Raw genomic sequence first — 25,200 nt, 5'->3', positions numbered from 1 at the left:
CTTGTCTGTTTTTTTCTGTTATTCACTTATATAATTGGCTTCTAAGTTTCCCCAGCGGCTCTTTTCTTTTCTGGAGTTGGGCAATTATTAAAGGCCCCATCTATTCCATATTAAACTGCTCTCCCTGTATATTCAAATTGCAGGGCCTTATTATTTCTTACCTAGATTATTGCTGTGGTTTCCTATCTGGTCTGATACACTCTCCTTCCAATTCCAAAATTTATTACCCTTATCTCCATCCTTCTTGCTGTTACCATTGTATTCATCTTCAGATACAGATCTGACCATGCCAGTGCCCTTCCGGAAACCCTTTAGTGATTTTTCTATGGACACAATATTCACTGTTTCCTGTTTTCCTCCCCTAAATATAAACCATCTCAAAGTATGTGATTACCACTGTAAGCAAGACTACTGAAAAGACATTTTTTTTTCCTGATGTATGTAAAGCCAGTATATAAAGGAAGCATGTTCTCAGAGAGACTCTTATTGCTGGAAAGGTAAAGGAATGTGAAGGTACAGAATCTGAGGGCATACAGGGCCCCAGGGAATCACCTAGTGTACAGTTCCCTTATGACTAGAACTAGTATCCAAATTTTCTGAACCTCCCTCTATCCCTTTGTTATCATTGCCTCAGTGATAGGGTTTTCTCACTTAAAGATTTGTCTTCTTACCTTCGCAAAGGCCAACAGGTCTTAGAGTCCCATGAAAATTCTCGAGAGAATATATAAGTAGGATCTCATAAATTCATAAAAATGAAAAATTACACATTTCCCTGAAGTTCAGGGGTAAATGAATATCATCATAGGTTTCCATCATGTTATGGTAAGACACAGAGATTTTAATTTGGAATAGATGAGGCTTTTAATAATTGCCCATTCCAGAAGTGTGAAAGGAAATAAGAAGGATCTGGGTTACTCAGGAAGTCCATCCTGAGTTCTTTACCTACCTTTTCCTGTCCCTGAACTTGCGGTGGGATGGAACAGTGCCTGCCTTCGGCGGACAGTTGTACACAAAAGCATGGGTGAATGTAGCAGCACTGCAACAACCAGTCTAGTCTCTCTTCCTGCATTTGGGTTATTCCCAACATTGGCCAGGACTGTTTCCCAAAAATGTGTATGCGTACCATTGGAGGTATGTGAGATAAAGTTAGTATTTTAATTAGCACACCAAAACTATGGTTTTCTATTTAAAGTGGACGTGTACAATTTCCTTTTAAAATAAATTTAAGCTTTAAAAAAAAAGGAAAGAAAGTGGTTCATATAAAATAAGACTACTTGGATATAAGAAACCACAGAGGTGGCACACAAAGGATGAAAGTTTGGGAAACACTGTGTTGGGCATTATTAGAAGCTCTGCAGTTGATAACAGGTGTATTTTAAATGATTATCTGAAATAAAACCTTTTACATCATTTTTTTCTAGATGATTTTTTCCCCTCCGTCACTGTGCTGGTTCGGGGAATGTCTGGAAGACTTGCATGGGCACAACAGCTTTGCCTTTTACCCAGAGGAGCAAAAGCAAATCAGAAGGTATCCATTAGAAGTTACAGGGAAGTGACTAAGAGTGAGTGTGTGGATATGTACGTGTGCATGTATGCACACTATGATTTAAAGGTTTAAAAGTTCCCATAAAAGCCACAGAAAAAAAGAAATATTTTTTACTCTAACCAGGGTCTTCGTCAGGGGCTTTACATCTGAATGATATTAGAAGCCTAGACTTTTAGATTCACTAATTACTCTTTAAAGACATCTTCAAGGCAGATGTATTTTTGAAAAGCTTTCCAGGTGATTCTGGTATCCACTTATCATTAAGAATTGTTCTGACCAAAGCCGGTTTGGCTCAGTGGATAGAGTGTCGGCCTGCGGACTAAAAGGTCCCAGGTTTGATTCGGGTCAAGGGCATGTACATTGGTTGCAGGCACATCCCCCATAGGGGGTGTGCAGGAGGTAGCTGGTCGATGTATCTCTCTCATCGATGTTTCTAGCTCTCTATCCCTCTCTCTTCCTCTCTGTAAAATATCAATAAAATATATTTTTAAAAAAAAGAAAAAAGAACTGTTCTGAACAATTGTCTCCCCCCCCCCCCGGGGAATGTTAAATAAATATAATAAAACTCAGCTGCATGCCATATATGAGAAGTTTGGTTAGACTTTTGATCTCCCTGGTAACAGGACTTGTTTCAAATGATTTGTTCCTATATAATTAGTAATGTGCTCTATAGTTTTTTTTAATATGCTGTATAATTGAATAAAATCTTATTTTCAGGAGGCACAGTTTCTTTTCTTTTTTTAATATATTTTTATTGGTTTCAGAATGGGAGAGAGAGAAACATCAATGATGAAAGAGAATCATTGATCGGCTGCCTCCTGCACACTCTCTACTGGGTATTGAGCCCACAACCCAGGCATCTGCCCTTGACCAGAATCGAACCTGGGACCCTTCAGTCCACTCTATCCACTGACCAAACCAGCTAGGGTGCAGTTTATTTTCTTTATAACATTAGTAATTTTGTGAATAAAATTCGCTCATGGGAGAAAATTAGAAAGTTCAGATATTAAAGAAATTTTAAATCACTTGTGTCCTCTTTGAAGTATATAGCCACTGTTAATATTTGAATGGATTTCCTTCCAGTCTTTTTTTCCTTTCTGTGCACAATAATACTTAAATAGAATTTGAATCATTTTTTTATACCGCACATAGTAATTTTTTACTTAGTTACTAAAAATTCTTTAAGACATGACTTAATAAAATCTTACCAGCATTTAAGGGCAATTAGAGTATGTATCTTAAAACCATTTAATATCTTATGTGTCTTTGTTGGCTGAGATCTGCTTATCTCTCTGGGAGGAGCACATGCAGCATCATGAGGCTCACATTCTGTCAGTAGTGCTTAAGCATTGAAGACTGAGAAGGAATGAGATTAAAAAAGGAACTAAAATTTATTGATGGTTTAATAGGTGCCATATACATTTTTATTTAATCCTTACATCTTTTTTAGATATAAAAACGGAAGTCTCACAGCTTGTATATGTTAATAGTAGGGATTTAAAGCCATGAAGACCTAGATTTGGTGCCCATGCTCTTTCAGTTAAGCCATACGAAGATTCTAATTGCACTCCCTAAGTAGAGCTGTCCAGGGGACCTAAACTTGTACTTTATTCTGTGGAATGATTTAAGAAGTCTTGGGGAAGAAGAAAATTTGAGCCTTAAGCTTTGAAATGCCTCACCCATTGGTTTTCCAAATGAACACAGGAGATTCAGGCCTGGGCAGTAGAGGTCAAGAACCCATTTATCAGTCACAAAACCCATAAGAATTTGATGAACAATCTAACAAATATATAACAGAGTGCACCAGTACACAGGCTATTTATCAAAGGTAATTGCAGATTCTTACTGAGTTCTTGTATTATGTAATCCTAGAGAAACATAGGCATCTAAGAGATCAGGGAAATCATTATAGATGGCACCAAATATAATAAACATAATGTTATTCGTTTTCTTTTAATAGCTTTTTGTGCCTGAACCTCGTCCAGTTCCTAAAAATAATGTTGGATTTAAATATACTGTGAAACATCGGCCATTTCCTGAAGAAGTGGATAAGATTCCTTTTGTGAAAGCAGATCTGAGCATTCCAGATTTGCATGAAATCGTCACTGAAGAAGTAAGATAAGTTATTGTCAGCTATTGTTAAGAGAATGACTATAAACATTCTTAAACAACTTCCAGGCTTAAGACACTGCCTTTTTTTAGTGTTACTAGAGGCGATTCATAAGATGATTTGGATCTCTGTCATCCAGGAGGTTATATATAATAGTAAGACAAGTATAGATTGTGGCAGACCGAGCAGAACTGGCTTCTCTTAGAGAGAGGTCACTGGGCTGCATAGACTGGTTCATGGAGGTTTCAATCATGTGATGACATGATCAGACTCTAGTGGAAGACATTTGGAGAAAGGAGACCAATTCAGAAACTTATGACAATCCAGGCAGGAGAAAGGAAGGACTATCTTATTGGTAGTGGAAGTTAAAATATTGGAATGTATTGTAGAGGTAGGTCCACGCTGTCTTGATGAGGGAAGGAAAAGAGCCAAAGAACTTTAGATTTTTGAGCTTGAGTTTTAGTTGCGTTATAATTGAAGATATTGGTACCATTTATAGAAATCTGGGCATTAGGAAGAAGACAGGTTTGGGAAGACAGGAAAAATGTATTTGACTTTAGATTAATTCAGATAAGTAATTGTACTAAGTAATTGATATTTTAGTTCAAAGGAGAATTTTAAGAAGTCGGGGATAGAGGTATGTCAGGGCATGAGAGATGAGAAGGGCAGAAATGGAGGCTGCCTACCTTATCAAGTTCTAGGAAGATAAGGGAGAAGGGGCCCCAGGATTTTGGCATGAAATTGTAGCTGCCCTTTGAGAATAGGTTCAAAAGAGTATTAAAGTTGGCACGAGAGTACAAGGAGCTGTGGAGTGAAAGTTTAATGAGAGACAGTGAATATAATTCATACAGTTAGCAGTAAAGGGAGGGATACAGAGTGGATAAAACCTAGTACGGAAAGGAAAGGCTAGATTTTTTTTCTTTTTTTCAAAAATATTTTTATTGATTTCAGAGAGGAAGGGAGAGAGAGTGAGAAACATCAGTGATGAGAGGATCATTGATTGGCTTCCTCCTACACTCCCCTCACTGGGGATCGAGTCTGCAACCCAGGCATGTGCCCTTGATTGAGAACTGGGGACCCTTCAATCTGCAAGGCCTACGCTCTATTCACCGAGCCAAACCCGCTAGTGCTTCTTTACTTTTTCAAAAAAATTCAAGGATAAGAAGAATATGAACATGCTTAGTTGTCAACAAGAAGGAACCAGTGGAGGAAGTCTGTGTCTGCTAACACTGTAAGATGGGCTTGGGAAATTATTAATAGAGTTAGGCCCAAGAGGTAGGAGGGTCAAAAGAGTCTATATGATTGCATCCAGACAGGGGATACTTTAGGTAAGATAGGAGAAAAGGAGAGAGTAGGTAAAGGTTCAGAGACATTTAGAGTTGGGAAGGAGGAAAATTTAAGGAGTTTATGTAAACTTTAATCTTAGTTCTTAGCAGTGAAATAGGGAATCAAAGAAAACTCTTAAAATTTCCAGGCAGCCCAGGTAAGGTTAAGTAGCATTGTTTGTAGTGAAGTTACTTAGTGTATTATAAGTAACTTCAAAAGTTCTTAGAATCTGGAAGCATAAGCAAAAAATTTGGTGTGGAAATTAATAGAGATGAGAATATGGAAAAATAAGGAACAACAGCCATTTCTATGCTTAAGAAAGGATATTAATGTATTATATTCGGGGGTTTAGACTTATTTGGAAGTAGATGAAGCCAGAGGATGTTAATGGCCTGGGAAAATATGGGGATGGTTTAGATACCTCCTAGTGATAGAAAGTGAAGGTGTGGTAGCAGGAAAGGGGGCTTATGATTGGAGAAGTGAATTTCAGAATTATAACTCTTGAAAGTTCAGCACACCTGAAATATAAAAGTGTGCTTTATAGATAGCCAAAAGTTAATAAGGGTTGAGCAGATTGTAGAAATGCAGGGCATAAGTAGGTTTTTGTTGTATGTAAAACAGTTTACTCTTGTATTATCATTTATTAATTATTATATTATTTTCCATATGAACAACTGTAAACCTCTCTTTTCCCCACCCTATATAATCTGGGTTGTTAAAAGTTCATTGCTCACCAAAGAAGGTGAATTTTAAACTAGAATTGATTAGAAGGGAATCAGAAGGGTCAGGGGAAGTTTAGAGTAATTAGTGGAGTAATCCATATGGATAAAGACTTCAAAACACATTGGGGGAGGGATCACTGCAAAATTAATATAGACAGTGGTCTGGAAGAGAAATGAGAGCGACAACTCTGCCCCTTTTCTTGAAGGGAAGCAGAGGCAATGCTTTCATTTATAGGGTGAAGATGGAGGAATAATTCTTGAGGCTATAGGGGAGTTTCTTGGTATTTGTTTTAACCTGGAAACATGTTTTCTTGGTTGCATATACTGTACTGAATTGAAACTCAGTGTTGATTCCTGAAAATTTACTATGTTGCTTTTAGCTTTGTTTTCATTTTAGAATTAAGAATGATCCTATTCCTTTTATAAAAGTTCAAAAATATTAAATATTTGGCTTATTTCAGTTAGAAGAGAGACATGAAAAATTAAGGAATGGCATGGCCCAGCAGATTGCTTATGAAATACACCTTGAACAACAAAGCGAGGAAGAATTGAAAAAGAGAAGTTTTCCTGATCCAGTTACGGATTGTAAGCCCCCGCCTCCTGCCCAGGAATTCCAAACAGCACGCCTTTTCCTTTCACACTTTGGATTTTTGTCCTTAGAAGCATTGAAGGTAATTTTCCTAAACTTTTGTGAGTAAATATATTCATAAACTAGCATTTAGCTATTGATAACTAAAACATTTTTATGAGAAATAGAAAGAATTTAATATATCCGGCTCTGAATTTTTCAGGATAATGTAGGGCCCATATCATACATATAAATGACACCTACAGATAATTAGAAAAAGAATCTTAAAAATTTTTCCCTAGTAAAATTTATTACTGGAAGGATGGGCTGCATTTGATCCTGCACTTTTAAAAAAACACATTTGGGAGCCAAGCACTACTTAGTTATGCATTTTCTAAGATCAGACTGTAGGTACTTGCCAACTATGTGGTCTTGGGCAAATTGCCTAATTTCTCTGAGTCTTAGCTCCTCTTTTACAAAATGGGGATGACAAAAGTATCCATCTCACTGTGGTCATGTTAAGATGTTTCATGTTGTAAGAATTTTGCATAATGTAAGTTAGTCTATAAGGTAAATATTGCCATTACTCTTAATTCTAAGTATCCTTAAAACAATTTTACAAGGGAAGTGATGCTGTCCTATTTTACAGATGTGGAAATAGAATATTTTTAAAATGTGAAATCCTCCTGCCTGTGGAGGATTTGGGGTTTGCTATACCAAGACCAGTTTGTTTTGAAAAGCATAACTGAATATTGTCAAGCAAGAAGTTGCTTATTGCACAACTTTTCCCTTGCCCTTACTCCCTAGCAGCTACTTGGTTAAAGGCCATTTAACATTTTTAGGAAAGCAGAAAGAACTTTGTGTCTGATTTTGGATTTCAGCATTTAGATAGAAAATATTTTGTTGTTGTAGAAAAGTGAATTGGTGATGGGGGGAGTATGAGCATAAAAATTTGAAAATGCAGAAGAAAGAAAAAGAGAGGAAATAATGAGAAACACAGTGGCAAATATGGAAGGCAAGGAACAAAGATTCAACCTACAAATGATTAGTGATATTCCTAATGAAGAAAACTGAACAGAGTCAAAGCAGTAATAGGAGAAAATTGTTGCATCCTGTGGACTGAAGGGAGACAAGAGGAGTCCTAATAGCACTGCCCCTGAGATTGTGATTTTCCATTCATGTATCTATTTTAGTAAAAAATTTTAAGCTTTCAAAAAATAATGTAGATGCTTTTTTATCGGTTTTAGAATATAGGAAAAAGTCAGAAAATTTCCTGTTTGTTTGTTTTTTAATCAACCTCAGCATATTTCTAATCACTTAAACCTGACAGCACAGGTACAAAAAAAGCTATAAACCAGTCTTACTTATGAACCTATGCACAAAATATGTATATGAAAGAGAATGCTAGTAAAACTGAATTTAATAGCATGTCAAGCAGATTACTTTCCACAACCAACTAAGCTTTATTCTAGGAACTCAAGTAGAGTTAGTTATTGGTAAATACTAGTAAAGTTATTAAGAGAATAATTTGATTGTATTAGTAGATTAGTCATTAAAACAAGTCAGTTTTTAGTATAATAGTATTCTGACAAACAAAAAATTAAAATTAAACAGAACTAGTAATGAAGATCTCGTGAGAAACTGGAATTCTCCTTTGTTAAAATCAGAAGCAAAGGGTATCAACCTTGATTGCTATATTAATTAGTCAGCCTATAAGGTAAATTATTACTTTATAGTCAGTATATAAATTAAATTTTAAAAATATATATATTTTATTGATTTTTTTATAGAGAGGAAGGGAGAGGAATAGAGAGTTAGAAACATTGATGAGAGAGAAACACAGATCAGCTGCCTTCTGCACACTCCCCATTGGGTATGTGCCCACAACTAAGATACATGCCCTTGACCGGAATCGAACCTGAGACCCTTGAGTCTGCAGATCGATGCTCTATCCACTGAGCCAAACTGGTTAAGGCAATCAGTGAAATTTTTTAAATTTAAAGTAATTGTAAATTGCCCTGGCCAGGTAGCTCAGTTGGTTAGAGCATCATCTCAATACAAGGTTGCAGGTTTGATCCCCGGTCAGGGCACATACAAGAATCAACCAGTTAATGCAGAAATAAGTGAAACAACAAATCTATGTCTCTCCCTCTTCCCTCTCTTTAAAGTCAAAACAAATGAATAAAGAAAATAATTTTAGATTAATAGAAAGTTGTAAAAAAAAAAAATGTATAGGAAAGTTCTCCCAATAGTAGCCTCTTACATAGCTATAGCTACATCAAAACCAGGAAAGTCGATGAAATATTAAACTAAGGGGTAAAAACTATTGAAAGACAGGTCATAGGTAACATGGCATTTAATTAGACATCATAAGAAAATCAATAAAATGGTTAAATAAATGAGAGAATTAAGAGCAACACACAAAAAAAGTACAAAATTTAATTATAGCTATAATGTCTTGTTAAAAATACAGTGTAGCTCTAACCAGTTTGACTCAGTAGGTAAAGTGTCAGCCTGTGGACTAAAGGTCCCAGGTTCCATTCTGGTCAAGGGCAGGAGGCAGCTGATTGATGTTTTCTCTCATCAATGTTTCTAACTCTCTATTCTCTCTCTTCCTTTCTGTAAAAAATCAATAAAATCTATTTTTTAAAAACACAGTGTGAAAATACTTGATTTACAGCTGTTGATATTGACAAAAGTTACCCTAAAAACTGCAAAGGACCTAGAGCAAAAACTTGTAAAAGTTAAAAGATATAAAATGTACATATGATGCACCTGGATTAGAAGATTATCCAGGAGAACAAACTAATGAAATAGCTTACTTAAAAGGAAAAGAATTTGGAGACTTTGCCCTACAAGCTGTATTACAGTATGCTACAGCTCCACAATTCCTTATTCATGATTTCATAGTAAAATCTCAGTACCAGAGTTTTTTGTACTTTTGTAGCAAATTCAATTAGTGGCAAAATCTGGCCTGTATTGACATGAGGCTATTTGTAGTCTTTACTTATTTTACTAAGTGTGAATACTCTCTGTCTTAACTGCAGAAATATTAATGTCTTTGGTTATAGGGTGCTGCCCAAGCTCTTGCTAGAAATGTTATGTAATAGACATTTGTGTTTAAGTTTTTGTTAGATATAAGTTTTTAATTCAGTTGGAAAAATACCAAGGTGTGCAATTGCTATGTTGTATGGTATGACTATGTTTAGCTTTGCAAGAAACTGCCAACTGTCTTCCAAAGTGACTACCATTTTGCATTTCCACTAGCAATCTACATCAATAAAAGAAAAATGCAAATTGACTGTACCTTCACGACACCCACCAGCCAATCAGGAGTGAGTATGCAAATCAACCCAACAAAGATGGTGGGTTAATTTGCATACACAGGTGCTGAGTGGCAGGGGGTGTGATGCTTGCGTCATTGCCATGACATTCCACACCACCCCAGCTGCTCCAGGCCTCTGGGCAGTGTGGGAAGGCAGAAAGGTGGCAGCCAGGGGAAGGAAGGCCCATTCTTGCATGAATCTAGTTAAAGATTAAAAAAGAGTGTTTTGAAAAGTTTTCTAGAAAACATGATATGTTATAGAGAAAATAGGATCCAAAATTAAATGCATATGATCTCAATTATCTTGAACAAAAAAAGCACACACAAATGCAAGAACTAGAAGGAAGTACACAAAAATGTTATATCGTTTCTTTACGATTATGGGGTGCTTATTCCTGCCACTTTTTAAGTTTATATTTAATACTTATTGAACTATGAACATGAACAAGTATTGCTTTTATAATTAGAGTAGTGAAAAGAGGAAATAATTTCTTCTTTCTTCCTTTGGTGGTAGGAACCTGCAAATAGTCGTCTACCTCCTCACCTTATTGCACTCGACTCCACAATACCTGGATTTTTTGATGACATTGGGTATCTGGATCTCTTGCCATGTCGTCCTTTCGACACAGTTTTTATTTTCTATATGAAACCAGGTCAGAAAACAAACCAGGAGGTAAGATTCTTGAATTTGAGGGATAATTTGTATGGTTATAAATATAAAAAATTGTACATGGCTTGTGCTTATCCATAGTAGGAGGTGAGTTATATTTGATGCTTAAAGACTTGTGAACCAGTTCAGAGACTGAATTAATGGAAATTATGGTGCTTGGAGTCCCAAGCCTTGACTCTCAATTAATTTAGAGCCAAGCTATATTATATAGCATATCTTTCTTCCTCTTAAGAAATTCAGAGTCATAAGACAAAAGAAACTGAAATACAAAAGGTTTGCCACAAAAAGCTAAAGCTAAGCCTGATTGCTTGAGAGTAAAACAACACAACAGATATTTTACTGACACAGCAGGGTTAAGAAATTTGCCCAAGGCCCATCAAGAATTTGAACTCAAATCTAACTCAAAAGCATGCATTTTTAAGAAATATATATTTTATTGATTTTTTTTTTTTGATTTTTTTTTTACAGAGAGGAAGGGAGAGGGTTAGAGAGCTAGAAACATCGATGAGAGAGAAACATCGATCAGCTGCCTCCTGCACACTCCCTACTGGGTATGTGCCCGCAACCAAGGTACATGCCCTTGACCGGAATCAAACCTGGGACCCTTTGAGTCCACAGGCCGATGCTCTATCCACTGAACCAAACAGGTTAGGGCAAAAGCATGCATTTTTTTAAACCACAGCTGTATATTGCCAAGTTTATTCTGAGCTTAGACTTTGTCAAGTACTTCCAAACTAACTGATTTTTATGAAGATTTATTTTGATATGCTCTTGTTTCCTTTATTATAGCTGATGAATGATATGTATTTCAGATTTTAAAGAATGTGGAGTCTTCCCGAAATGTTCAGCCACATTTCCTAGAATTTTTGCTCTCCCTTGGCTGGTCAGTAGATGTGGGCAGACATCCTGGTTGGACTGGCCATGTTTCCACTAGTTGGTCTATAAACAGTTGTGATGATGGCGAAAGGCCAGAACAAGGTAAAACTCATAAAGCTCTTTGTTTTTCTTGTTTCGTTACTCTTTATTTCTGAAAGCATTGCAGATGTCCCTTCCTCCCTGCCCCGCCTTTCCTATGAGTTTGTATTCTTATTTTAAAAACTAATAAGCAGAGATATATAAAGGAAAATCTCTTTCCCCTAATCTTCGTCTTCACAGGAGGTCACTTCATAATAGTTTGTGTATTTTACCAGACATTTTTTTGTGCATAAATAAATGTTATATATAAATATAGAATTAACTGATATAATGATTACAAACATAAATTTTTAATAGTGTGAATAAACTAATTTCATTTTTTGTAACAGTATTATAATAAATTTAGATTATCTATAGCGAATAATGCAGTTTCCTAGCAAGTGTATTTTGTCTAATAAATACAGTTTTCTATTAACGGGGGTGATTTAGAGACTTTGTGGCTATCATTAAAGGTTACATTCTTGGGACAATATATAAAAACCTTTGTAGTTTAAGGGAAGGAAGGGGTCATCTGAATATTTTCAACAATAGAGAAATTAAAAAACAAAAAATCTTGTAAACAACTGACTATCTCTGAGAGAGTCACAGGCCCATCTCTACAAATCCCCCTGAAGAACTGTAATGAGGATAACAAGCACCAGAGCAAGTTTAAATTTACACTTAAGACCTTTGCCCCACCTGGCTAATGTTCTTTGTTCTAAGGGTTTCTGCAGTCACTGGAAAGTTAATGTTATCTCTTTGCAGTGGGTAATGCTTGTGTCCAATGCTTTGAATAATCTATTATAATCAGAGTTCTTCTATAACATGATTATAGTTTCTCAAGATTTCCATTGAATTCCACTGTGACTTGTGAACTGCAATTTTATTCTAATTTCAACCAAATTTTAATCAAATTATTTGAGGATATACTGTAATTTTAATTCCCACATATTCTTATGAACTTGACTATATTTATAGACTAAATTCCCATAAGTAGAATTGATAAAGGATATGCATATTTTTCAACTTGATAAATATGGTTGCAAGTAACAGAAAACCTGACCCATACTGGCCTAGATTTTAATGGTTATCTATTGCCTCATGTAACTGAAAGCTGCAGAGGTTACCGTACAATTTTTTTGTCACTTGATCAGCACTCTAATTCTACTTCTCTTCAATATTCTTTTAGTTCAGCCCTCCAAGTGCTGGTTTTGTTCCCAGCCTGATTTCTCTCATAGAGCAAACAGGCAATTCCAGACTCTACATTCAAATACCACATAGCCTGAATAGGAGAGCTTAGTTAGGTCTTAGAACTTCTCTATTCCCAAATCCTGAGATACTCAGGGATTGGACCACCCCAATCTATTGCTATGGCAAGAGAGATGGAATGACCCTCCTAAGAAAGCTATAGACAACGTAGAACAGTTGAAGAGACAATCACATCTGCTACACAGAGTAGGGGAGGATGGGGTGGGTATTGAAGCAGTAACCATAGTATCCACTGCGGTAGGTAAAAAATACTTTCTCAGCATCTAAACCAGGAGTCAGCAAACTACAGCCCAGGTCTGTTTTTGTAAAGAAAGTTTTATTAGAACTTTAAATAACTTACAAAACACTTGTTTATGTATTGTCTTTGATACAATAGCAGACCTGGGTAGTCATGGTCTACAGTTACTCTCTGATCCTTTACAGAAATAGTCTGCTAACCTCAGGTCTAAATTTTCTGTATGTCACATCCTCACCAACATTAGATATCTTTCAATCTTTTAGGTGAGAACTTTTCTATTTTAAAGTATAATTGAGTTTTAGTATCTTTTAGTGAGTTTTTTTGTTTTTGTTTTTGTTTTTCCCCCCCCTGAGAACTGCTTATTTATTTCTTCCCAACTTTTTTCAGGTTGTTGGATTTTTTATGTGCTAACTAGAGGCCCAGTGCACAAATTCACTCACAGGTGGGGTCCCTCTGGGTGGCCTGCAGGGATTGGGCTGAAACCCACAGTCCAACACCACCTGCAGCTCCTGCCTTCTGCTCCCACTCATCCTGGCCCCACTGAGCCTGCCACAGGCTTGTGCCCAGTCATTCCCAATAGATAGGGAGAGGCTTGCCAGATTGGGCTGAAACTGGCTCTCCGACATCCCCCAAAGGGTCCTGGATTGCAAGAAGGCGTGGGCCAGGCTGAGGGACCTCAGCGGAGCATGATCGGGCCAGGGAGGGATCGCAGGAGGGCTCCAAGGTGTGTCTAGCCCATCTTGCTCTGTCCCAATCAGCCAGACCCCAGCAACAAGCTAACCTACCAGTTGGAGCATCTGCCCCCTAGTAGTTAGTGCCTATCATAGTGACTGGTTGACCAGTTGACTGTTTGCCCCCTGGTGGTAAGTGCACATCATAGCAAGTGGTTGAGCAGCCTTAGCAAATCATTAGCATATTACGCCTTGATTGGTTGGTTCTGCCATATGGTCTATTTGCATATTACCCTTTTATTATATAGGATGCTAGGACATTTTAATTGTGTTCATTTTAATTGAGAACTATACTAACAGGAATGCTACTTTTATTAATTCAATCTTGCTGACTTAGAGCAGATACTATTACTAAAACTTTCTGTACATCTATATAATAAGAGCTTGACCAGACCGGAACCCAGCCCCAACCCAGCACTGACTGCTTAGGGGGCTGCAGATCAGGTCCAGAGAGAGGCCTACAGAGAGAGAGGCAGGGTCTGATCCGTAGCCTCGATGGTAGCTGTTGATCAGAACTTGCCTCTCTTTCTCTCCCAGCCTGGCCAACAGCCGTGCCTCCATTTCTTTCTAGGCCTCCACTGATCAGCCCCGCCTTTCTGTTTAGGCCCCGTTGATAGGCCCAGAGACGCTAACTGGTATAGAAACTGACCAGAACCTATGAAATTAAATTTTTATGATTTAAAGTTAGTGTGAAGACATTTAAAGAACATGTAGAATTTATTCTTTTTACATACTAATGGTTCTTGTTGGAAATGTACCTTCTATTTATTATCACTTTCTTAACCAGTTAAAATTTCATAAAGCAAGATGATTCTTGTTTTTTCCACTTTTTGGAGCAGTAACATAATGTTCTCATTCCTAGATGAAGTGATTTCCTCTGAAGATATTGGGGCTAGTATTTTCAACGGCCAGAAGAAGGTGCTGTATTACGCTGATGCCCTTACAGAAATATCTTTTGTGGTTCCTTCTCCTGTGGAGTCATTAAGTAAGAGCATTTTTTGTATGGTGCTGCTTTAAGATCTATTTTTAAATTTTTCTTTATTGATTAAGGTATCACATATTTTCCTCATCCCCCCATTCCCATCCCAAACCCCTCCCCATGCATGCTCCCATCCCCCTGTTGTCCGTGACCACTGGTTAGGCTCATATGCATGCACACAAGTCTCTTGGTTGATCTCTCTCTCTTATTCCCACCCTCCCCTACATTCCCTCTGAGGTCCGACAGTCTGACCGATGCTTCCCTGTCTCCGGGTCTGTTCTTGTTCTTCAGTTTATGTTCATCATTTCCCCTAGATGCATGAGCTCCTAGGGGAAACTAGTAAAGATCTATTTTTGTAGTCACTGGTTTGTGCAGTATTATGGCATTCAGAAATTCTGAAGTCATCTAAGGCATTCTGCTTCTAAAGCATGATAGCTTTTAGGTTATGCAAAGATTCAGGATGTTAGCGCCACTTAAATTTCTAAAGGAAAGTAGTTAAAGACAAGTATATTGACCTTCTAATTATATTATTTAAATAGTGAAGGAGGCCCACTTCAACCCATATTTTGTTTTGTTTTTTCATTATAATCAATACAGAGTAGCCTTGTTTTTCAGTTTATTCATTTCACTAATTATGCATGAGCCCCCACCTATTCCCTATTTCCTGTGAGAGCCTTTATATTGGACCCAAAGAACGGGGTGCCACACATTATATTGTTACTGTCTCACCATCAGGCTAATGACCTTTTGGGTCCTACCTGGGTAACCTCCTAACCTTTTACTTGGACCCTTCATTTCCCACTCTAGACCTCTCCCCGTCTCATACTGTGGGGTCAGTTGTGTCTCTGACAATAGTGGCCTTCCATGGTCTAGGTCAGTATCTTAGCAGCTATTTGCCTTCGTGTCAAGGCTATGATCTACCACCTAATTCTAGAGGCTAGACTCTATCTGTCCTCTCTGGGCCAAGTCCCTGCCTGGTGTGTCTGGCTCAGCCTGCTTGCATCAACCCAGTTTTCCCACAGCTAGATCCATGGCCTTATAGCAATTCCCACAGTTGAGTCTTCACCTCCAGCCATGAAATATCCCCTGTGCCAATTGTGCCCCTGCTCCAAATTAGCCTCCTCCTGTTTCTTGAGAGTTGTCTTCCTTTGTTTTTGTTTTTTATAGTTCTGTGTGTTTGCCTCCATTCAGATCATTCCTAATCACAGAGACTAAGCCCTCTGTAGCACTAGATACCCAGTGCTGCTTAGCACCATGCTAAGCATAATTCCGAGAACAACAGATGGCTTTTATTACATTCTACATCTGAAAAGTGAAATATTTTCAAGTCTTACTTCAGTTATCCTGTAGGGCAGGAGCCAGCAAACTACAGGATACAGGCCAAATTCAGAATGCTAAGAACAGTTTTTACATTTTTAAAGGATTATAATTAAAATACAAAGAAGAATATACAATAGAGGCCCATACTGCCAACAAAGCCTAAAATATTTATTACTTGATTCTTGTAAGGGTGGGGAACCTTTTTTCTGCCAACGGCCATTTCGATATTTGTAACATTCACGGGCCATACAAAATTGTCAAGTTAAAAATTGGCCTGCTATATTTGGTCAAACAATTAGCTCACCCCTAATACCTTGGCAAGGCCAGACCAAATGATTTCGAGGGTTTTATGCAGCCTGCAGGCCAAATATTCCCCACCCCTTCTTTACAGAAAATGTTTGCCGGCCCATGCTGTAGAAGTAATGCTTTGCTTAAGTGACTTAGGTTAGACTACTGGCACAATTAGTTTACACACTTTTGCTCCAAACAAGTAGTAGGTATTATAATTTTTTTTTTCTTTTATACCGTAGCTGATTCATTGGAAAGTAACATCTCAGACCAAGACAGTGATTCAAATATGGATCTTATGCCAGGAATTCTGAAACAGCCATCCTTGACACTTGAGCTTTTTCCTAATCACACAGACAATCTTAATTCTTCACAGAGGGTAAGTCACTTTGTTGTTAGATCTACAAAAAGTTATAGTGGGGTTAATTATAGAATCATGCAAAGCTTATGCCTTTAACTCAGAGGGTAATCATAGCTGCACTGATTCATTAGTGTCTCCATCTTTTAAAGCAAATTCTCATGGTTCTCTTTTTTTCAGCTTGCAACAAATAGTTCATTCTAAGACGGCCTTTGTTTCCCTTGATTTTACCCATTCTAGTACCATGCTTGGTTCTCTCACCCATTTCTTTAGCCTGCGTTTTTATTTAATACCAGAAATATCCACTAAAACTGCAGCAGTGGCTCTACAGTTCACATCTTTAATCGTGCAACATTCAACTTAAACAATTCTGGCTATTTGTAAATGGTAGCAGTTTGGAGAACAGTTCAGTATATGAATGAATACACTGAGTGAGGTACACGGCAGCTACCACAAGAGAGAACAATTTACTTTTTTCTTACCATATCAGTGGATGTTATTTATTTATCTGTGTTGTCTCCGTATGTTACCTGTTTTTTTGTTTTGTTGTTTTTAATCCTTACCCAAGGCTTTTTTTCCATTGACTTTTATTTATTTATTTATTTTTATTTTTTAAATATATTTTATTGACTTTTTACAGAGAGGAAGAGAGAGGGATAGAGAGTTAGAAACATAGATCAGCTGCCTCTTGCACACCCTCCACTGGGGATGTGCCTGCAACCAAGGTACGTGCCCTTGACTAGAATCGAACCCGGGACCTTTCAGTCCGCAGGCTGACGCTCTATTCACTGAGCCAAACCAGTTTGGCTCCACTGACTTTTAGAGAGAATGAAAAAAGAGAGGGGAAGAAGAGAAACAGATTGATTGGTTGCCTCCTGCACGTGCCCTGACCAGGGCCGGGCTGGGGAGGAGCCTGCAACCAAGGTACTAAGTGCCCTTCCTTGATCAGAATCAAATCCAGGACTCTTCAGTCCACAGGCTGACGTTCTATCCACTGAGCCAAATTGTCTAGGTTCTCATGTTACCTCTAAAGTAGGGGTGTCGAACTTAATCAGAGAAGGGGCCAAAATCTAAAATCCAGCCTAAATCGCGGGCCGAATGGTTTACTGAACAGTCATAAACTGTCATTGTGATGGAAACGCAGCGGAGTGCAGTGATGACAGCGCCGTGCGGGCCACATTGCAAGGCCTGGTGGGACGGATTTGGCCCGCGGGCCTTGTGTTTGACACATGTGCTCTAAAGCCTTACTAGAAAGTGCCTAAGTAAATAATAGCAAGAGTGCAGAACTAATTCTCTCTCTCTCTCTCTCTCTCTCTCTCTCTCTCTCTCTCTCTCTCTCTCTCTCTCTCTCTCTCTCCTGCTTTTCCCTCCCTCATATAGCTCAGTCCCAATTCCAGAATGAAGAAACTGCCTCAGGGCCGTCTCGTGCCTCCCCTTGGACCCGAAACAAGAGTTTCTGTAGTCTGGGTGGAACGCTATGATGATATAGGTACTATATTATAAAGATATTATCTATAAATAAAATTAGAATGCCAATGACTTTCTAAAGGTCTAAAAGGAATGGCAGCGTGGACGTGGTAGGGTGGCCAGAAGCTGGGACTGGAATTCAGCAGACCTGAGTCTGTATCCCAGCTCCACCACTCAGTTTCCTTAAGTTTTGGATTATTTATCTGTTCAGTGGAGACACTCGTGTTCCCTAGTTCATAGTTGTGAAGATTTGATGAGACTAGTGGATATGAAATCTTGAGTTTTGTTTGGAATGGTATGATAGTTAATGGTCTATTGCCACTTGGTCCTATTCATCCCAGGACTTTGGAGAACGGGGAGCATTTCCCTCACCCTCTTACCTGGAGCCCTACTGTCTAGATTTAGTGTGAAGATTAATTTGTCCTTAGTAATTTTGCTATGGATAAGTTCTTCATGACTTTTATATAAGTAACATAATAATTTTAGAAATGCATATTTAGCTTAGAATCTCATCTGGCTCAAAGTTTGTGGGAAATTGTGCTAGTTGCTTTCCAGCCTCTCCACAACCTTTTCCAAGTCCTCAAAGACTACAGATCACTTTCTTTAACAACTCTCTGCGTTAGATGAAGTTAGCAAAAATATGTCTTGAAGGAGAACTCTTGTGAGGAATGGTTTATATTGTAAGATTATATTGTAGGATAGCGTAGTCCAAATTTTTGTTGCCTATTTGTGTAGAGAGATTAGGAAGTTAGATTTCTTATTATTTGTTTGGGAATAGAAGGGCGATATTAATGACAATGGTATTATTTTCTTCCAGAAAACTTTCCCCTCTCAGACCTGATGACAGAAATCAGTACTGGTGTGGAAACTACTGCAAATAGTAGCACTTCTCTGAGGTACACTCTTATTTGCTTGAAGTTTATCAGCATATCTTTAAGAATATGTTGATCAAGAAAGACGTATGAAACAAAAGGAATGAAGGCAATAATAACCAAACAATTGGGGGAGATTAAGGCGTCCAAAGACCTTTGTAGATAAGTGTATATGGTGATCGAATAAGCAGGATTTTTAAAAGACATAATTAATTATGCTATTTTACATTTATCTGCAGCAAAAAGACAAATAGAGATGTGAAGGCATTTAAGTATTCATGAAAACTGATAGTAGGGTAGCAATATTAGATATTAGTCAAAACATTCTGGACAGATAACAGTTAAAAATATCCTCATCATTAGCAAAATTTAGGATTTGTCTTGAGGCTAGAATTAGTATAGGATTGATTTTTAGTTAATGTCTTGAAAAGTTGATTCACTGTTGCTTTGGCCAACATCACTTTATCTATGTAGAAGGAAAGCTCATTGTGTTGCAAAACAAAGAAGCAAACAAAACCGTAACCCTGACATGTAACATCACAGAATCTCACAGGCAACTCTAGATGCACTGGCATGTGCCTGACTCGTGATGTGTCACTCAGTCTCCCAAAGGTATGATTGCTTCCTTAGCAGCTGTTACTTGTTTGGAGGCTTTGGTGGCTTTGGCTCTGCCAAGATGTTGCCATTTTTCACCTCTGCAAGAAGTCCCCTCTTTATCTCCTCCCCATCCCCTTAAAAAAATTCGGTCAGGGATTCCCATAAGTCCCACTTTTGCTCTGAGGTGCTGTTGTTGACTGTAGTGAAGTTCTCTGCACGTGGCTCAGCTCACTTTTGTTCCTTACTAGGAGGAGGAACTAAGTGAAAGTCCCCCAATTCATAGCTCCTCCAATAGATTTCTCTGGCCTCTTCTTCCACTCCATGTCCCCAGTGGTTTTCTAAGCACATTTTTGGTGCCTTTTCTCAGTTTAAAACACCCAGCCCCAGTGATGGGTATTTAGGGTCACGTGGAGAGGTGTTTCATCAGGGGCCTCCAGGAAGAGGTCTCGGCAGACTGACCTTTTATCAAAATTTTTTGCCTGAAAAGAAGCCACTGGGTAGTCTTACATTACACATTACTATTTGGGGTAAAACGTGTTTTCTTTTTTAAGATCTACCACTCTTGAGAAAGAAGTTCCTGTTATCTTCATTCACCCTTTAAACACTGGATTATTCCGGATAAAAATTCAAGGAGCCACTGGAAAATTTAACATGGTTATCCCTCTTGTGGATGGGATGATTGTCAGCAGGCGAGCACTCGGTAAGGTCTTCCCATATGGTTGTCGTGTCTTTTTTTTAAATATATTTTTACGAGCCAAAACGAAATAAAAATAAGGAAATATGTTACTAAATAGGGCCCACATGTAGAAAAATGGTGTGGTCTTGTTCAAAAGGAAGCAAGCTTTGAACTGTGCTTAATCTAGTAAGTATGAGTAGAACTGTAATTCACAAAATTCAGTTTTAGAAAATGAAGATAGCTGTTTGTAATCCAGGGCAGGAACTGTGTCCTCAGGCCAGATTTTTATTCTGTTTACCTTGTCCTGGTATGTTTCTTCTGATAGTTTTATCTTCATGGAGTTCTGGGGATGGGGGTAGTTTTGCAAATGGGCTGATAGTTGGAGTTTGTGGAGAATAGTTCACTTCAGTACTGAGAGTTCACCTTGCTGACTGATTATTCACATTGTTTTAAAACCCTCTGTTTTCAAGGTTTTCTGGTGAGGCAGACTGTAATTAATATTTGTAGAAGAAAGAGGCTGGAGAGTGACTCCTACAGTCCACCACATGTCCGCCGGAAACAGAAAATCACTGACATTGTCAACAAGTACCGGAACAAGCAGTTGGAGCCAGAGTTTTATACTTCACTTTTCCAGGAGGTCGGACTCAAGAACTATAGTTCTTAGACTCTTGAACTGTCTAGGACTCTTCAACTCCAGTTTGGGGCTCAAATATCAAAGTAAAGCAATTTGATAGGTGATCACTGTAAAAATAAAAACAAATCACTCCCCAAGAGTTTACTGTTTAATCACCAGAATAGAAGAAACACATTTAAACCATCTGATAGAAGACTTCCAGCTTCCTAGTGAAATGGGCTCCAGACACAATCATATTCCTTCTGGTAATGATGAGATACATTTTAGCCATAAACTTTCTTTTCAAAGTGACAATTTTAGTTAAACCTGAGCCTTTTGAGGAGAAAGGCTTTTATGCATCTTAGTTAAATACATGCATTGGTAGTATCACATTTGCAAATTAGAAGTTGAAGATAATTTTATACCTCACTTTTTAGGAGGTTGTGTTCAAATTAAAATCTGTCTCAGAATCTTCAGGACCTTGGAAGACTCAAGTTGATAGCATGGAGGAAAAGGAAAGAAATCTCAACTTTCTGCTCACTCATAGGTCCCTTTGCCATCTGTCTGTCATCCAGCTGTCCAGCTGACAGAAAAGGACTTGTGGACTTCTTTTTGGCTCAGATATGAAGTCTGGCATTAAGATCTTTCATACTTTCTCTCCACATTTCAAAAAGTTATGCTCATTACTGCACAGACCTGTCTGAAGGCCTCGTTTCTGGGCAGCCCAGGGACAGATCTAATACGGAGGCATGGCCCTGTCCTTCAGTGAGGGACAGAAGAGTTGGTGGGGTTAGAAGTTGTAAGTCAGCAGGGATGCCTCCACTCTCTAGTGTTGTCTAGCTTGATGACATAATGACAGGGTAAACATTTGTAATTTCTTGGTTAAATAGTAAGAAACAAATTCACAACAAGGGTAGAAAATTTTGGTTTCATTCATTGTCTCTTATTTCAGTACCAAGCAGGAGACTGCGGTAGTTTATGAAGGATTCTAATTTGGGGTTCAGGAAATAGCCTCTCACCACTACTAATTCAGATCTCTCCTGGAGAGCCACTGGATTTCATCAGACTGTTGACAAGCATTAGTGGCCACCTGCTTGGGTGGTTGCTGTTAAAAATGGCTATTGTTGTCTTATTTTCTGGACTTTGCCAGCTGAAGGCACAACAAATCCCAGCCCGGGTTTTGGAAATACATGTTACCTCGCTGCTACTTTTCTGCCAGGGATAAATGTTTTGAGGTGGCCAGACCCAGAACATCGTTACAAGGATTCCTGCTAAAGCACTAGAGTAGGCACTGCTTGTTTCTCCTATTCTTATGCGCTTTCCTCTTTATTAAGATCATTTTATGTTAAGAAAAGTAAGTGACATTTAAAGTCCAAAAAAGGAGTGGTCACAGTTGTATAAAGGGTGATTTCTCACCCGACGTCTGATGTCAATAGATTCTGTAGGTTAGGGATGTAACTTTCTGTTTGGTTTGATGTTTTGGTAATTAGGGGGCAGAGGATAGTATGTAGGGCCTAATTCCCTGTGTAGATATTTCTGTTTCAGAAGGTACATATTTTGTCATGTATGAGCAAGAAATGTGGGCATAGTGGCTCCTGGTTTTAAGTTTGCTATACTTTTTCTTCATGTTTGTTTTAAGCTCAGGTAAAACCTTCTATGACTCCATTTCCCATTCAGGGTATAATGTATTCAGTAATTGTAATCTGGGCAATAAATTGTTTCCAGATGGTAGCATGGAGGAGGGGTATGTATGATAAAGTTTAGGAAGTTCTACTCTAAAAATGTTTCAGTAGCTCAGCAGATATAAGGCGAGGTTTAACAGTTCTATGGAAGTTCCAGATTGACCATTCAAAGGGAAAAGGGGCCCTTGTTCTAGCGGTTGTGAACAAAGGGGGCTATAAGTTGATGTGCAGCTTACAACATTCCAGAGGCTAAAAATAGCTGATGTAGGTGTACTTCCTCAGTGAGGTTTTTCAGGTCTTTTACCTTTGGCTTATTTTTACTACTAAGTCAGCAAAAGATACTGTGGTGTGCATGTTGGGGGTAGGCTTCCTGATCCTGTAGTTTGCTCTAATTTCTAGCAACTCCTTGTAATTCGAATGGCTTTGATAAGTGAACATCTGTGTTGAATGGAATTTGTGGCCTGAAAGATCTAGTGGTCTCCCAGGGAAGGAGGGAGGGATTCAGGACTACAAAATCCAGTATATAAGGCGCAAACAGGACGACGTATGCAGACCTCGTCAGATGCTGGTTCCTTCTGTTCAAAATAACATCTACTTTTAAAAGGAGGCGTGGTAAGAGCCCTTGCACCTTTAACTAGAATTACGGGTTTGAGTTCACAGTCACTAAGGTCACCCACCTGCCTTTGTTAAAGTCACTTTGAGTAGAACAATGGCAGAGGAGCATAGTTAGTCCCTGGTACCAGTTTTTAGAAGTCCACTCTTTAAGCTTGCTAGCGTGCGTTCGTAACCTTTGGGGGGAAGCCAGGTCCGCTTGGGCCTGTGGCTTAGACAGTTTAGTTGCTGCATGTGACAGGTGCACCGGGAGGTGGATGAGCATGGCATTCGTGACAAAAAAAGCATTACCCAAGGCATAGAGGCAGGCAGTCCCCCATCCTTCTAGCTTGCGCTTGGTGATGGAGGCTTTCTCTTCCTCTCTCTGGAAGCACTAAGAGCAGTGACAGGGCTTTTGCCTTTTTAACTCTTTCCTTGTTCAGCCAACTTGCCCTTTTGTTCAGTGCTTTCCCCTAAGTACCCCCTACTCCTGCCCATTGGCTGTTTGACAGGAATAGTTACATTGTGGGTTGACACGCCACACACACAGACATACACACGCATCCACGTTGCTCGCCATTTCCAGGTCCTCTACTTCAGGGCAACCCATTCTCCTTTGGCCTCATAAATACAAAAGCCTACAGCTTTGGCCAGTAATATCGCGAGGTCTTCACAAACGGTTACTTCTACGTGCACCGAGGAACTCTGTCGTGTTCTGCAGACTGCTATTTAAAGAGGCAGAGTCTTCAAGAATATTTATTTCTGCTGGCAGGTGAACTTTACCCAAAGTGGGAGTTGGCATTGCTCAAAGGCTTGGTTTGTAAAAAGTAGCTGGTAAAAGGTATAATAGAGATAATTTGACACTCCTGCTGGCAGTAGTTCTCCATTCAGCACTTAAAAACCCATTCAGGTTATATCTTCCTAAAAAAAATGATTTATATGTTTACATGAATTGATAAGTTGCATTAGAGGGTCTGTTTTAAGAATTTCCATGACAGCCTCTTTTCCTGAGATGGAAAGATTGGAGATAGTCCACCCACTGAATGTGGAAGCAAACGGGGTTCTTTTCTCGGTAGCTAAAGAAGCCATGTACTTACTGTATAGTGTTTTTCTCAAGAGTATCAACTCATGTTCTTCAGATGCGTTTCTTTTTTTATAATGGTGAGGGAAGAGGTATAATTTGGGATTCCACAGTGCCTTGCATATAGTAGGCGCCCAATAAATATTTGTTGAAGCAAACCAAGTTTCCCAAGTCCTTGTCTCCTGCAGTGACCAAGAACATCTTTCTCCTCCGAAGGGCTTGGCAGTTGTGGCTAAAAGTTAAGCAGTATCATTATTTGCTTGAAACCATATATACAGTTTGTATGAATTTCAATATGTTGCCAAGACATGACCTTTTTCTTATTGTATTTTCTGTAAATATTTCTGGCCCTGAACTGTAAAGTAAAGGCGAAATGTACATATGAAGGCGCCGTGTCCCTTGCCTCCTGTGTTTTCTCTTCGTTGGTTAGGGAAGAAGGCCCAGAGGCTTGTTTGTATTTATGCCGATCCTTTGTCCAGAAGAAACCCATGGAATATTGAATGTAATACATTTAGTCAATTAAATTTTAAGGAGATTCTTATCTACTAATGTTGTGAGTGCTTTTGGTCCTAGGCCGGGGTTTGACTCCTGTGTGGGTGTTCTATCTTACTCTTTCCAATGTTTCCCCCTGGTTTGGGGGAGTCTCATCAAGTACTCAGACTTGGTCAAAGTATTTGGCTTCTGCACTAGAAGGAGCTTGTGTAATGAAGGCCCTGCCAGCAGAGGCCACATCCCAGGGGCAGCAGTCCCGAGACACGGAACACACTGTGCTGTGTGCCCACAGAGGACCGAGCTCTGCCAGGCTGGCCAGTCAGGAAAGGGGAGAGGTTTGGCTGCAGAGGATTCCACGGGCCAGGTTAGCATCTTAATGCCTAGGTGACACATGGTGGGTGGTCGGGCCACTCGGGATAGGGATGGGTGCCTTTGCCTAGAGCCGCTCCCTCCAGCCTGGCTCTGGTTCCATGTGAAGTTAGGGTGTGGCCCCTGGACTGCACCAAGGAGCTATCTCCCTGCAGTTGTGTCCACACCTGCCCACCCCAGCACCTCCAGTTAGCTCTGGGGGGCGGGAGGCTTCTCTCTGGGCTGGCTGCACAGTGGCCGTTTCAGGATCTGACAAGAAAATGTGTTTGAGCCTTTCCCACCTGTGCTGTCCTGCTCTCTCTGACCCCAGGCCCTTCCGGACCCAGTGCCAAGAAATCACCCCAACCCAGCCCACC

The 25,200-nt window shown here is 39.0% G+C and overlaps 1 protein-coding gene across 7 annotated transcripts in view; it reads left to right on the top strand.

Moving 5' to 3' along the window:
- The window catches only part of RALGAPB (Ral GTPase activating protein non-catalytic subunit beta), a 70,508-nt gene extending 45,980 nt beyond the window's left edge, over positions 1-24,528 (top strand). For 6 of the 7 annotated variants that reach the window (XM_036417609.2, XM_036417608.2, XM_036417610.2 and 3 more), the window contains 11 exons: positions 1,422-1,528; positions 3,507-3,659; positions 6,166-6,375; positions 10,112-10,270; positions 11,080-11,245; positions 14,322-14,444; positions 16,289-16,425; positions 17,785-17,893; positions 18,689-18,767; positions 19,892-20,040; positions 20,487-24,528. In XM_036417609.2, the coding sequence (XP_036273502.1) occupies positions 1,422-1,528; positions 3,507-3,659; positions 6,166-6,375; positions 10,112-10,270; positions 11,080-11,245; positions 14,322-14,444; positions 16,289-16,425; positions 17,785-17,893; positions 18,689-18,767; positions 19,892-20,040; positions 20,487-20,680 (1,586 nt within the window). In that variant the 3' untranslated portion in view covers positions 20,681-24,528. Of the gene's footprint in view, positions 1-1,421; positions 1,529-3,506; positions 3,660-6,165; positions 6,376-10,111; positions 10,271-11,056; positions 11,246-14,321; positions 14,445-16,288; positions 16,426-17,784; positions 17,894-18,688; positions 18,768-19,891; positions 20,041-20,486 lie in introns of those variants that run through there. The other variant, XM_045574690.1, reaches the window with a different exon arrangement.
- The last annotated feature ends 672 nt before the right edge of the window (positions 24,529-25,200 follow it).

The sequence above is a fragment of the Pipistrellus kuhlii genome, unplaced genomic scaffold (assembly GCF_014108245.1).
Source record: "Pipistrellus kuhlii isolate mPipKuh1 unplaced genomic scaffold, mPipKuh1.p scaffold_m20_p_6, whole genome shotgun sequence".
NCBI classification, from domain to species: Eukaryota; Metazoa; Chordata; class Mammalia; order Chiroptera; family Vespertilionidae; genus Pipistrellus; species Pipistrellus kuhlii.
The sequence above is the reverse complement of the archived record's forward strand: the minus strand, read 5'-3'. Positions and strand labels throughout refer to the sequence as shown.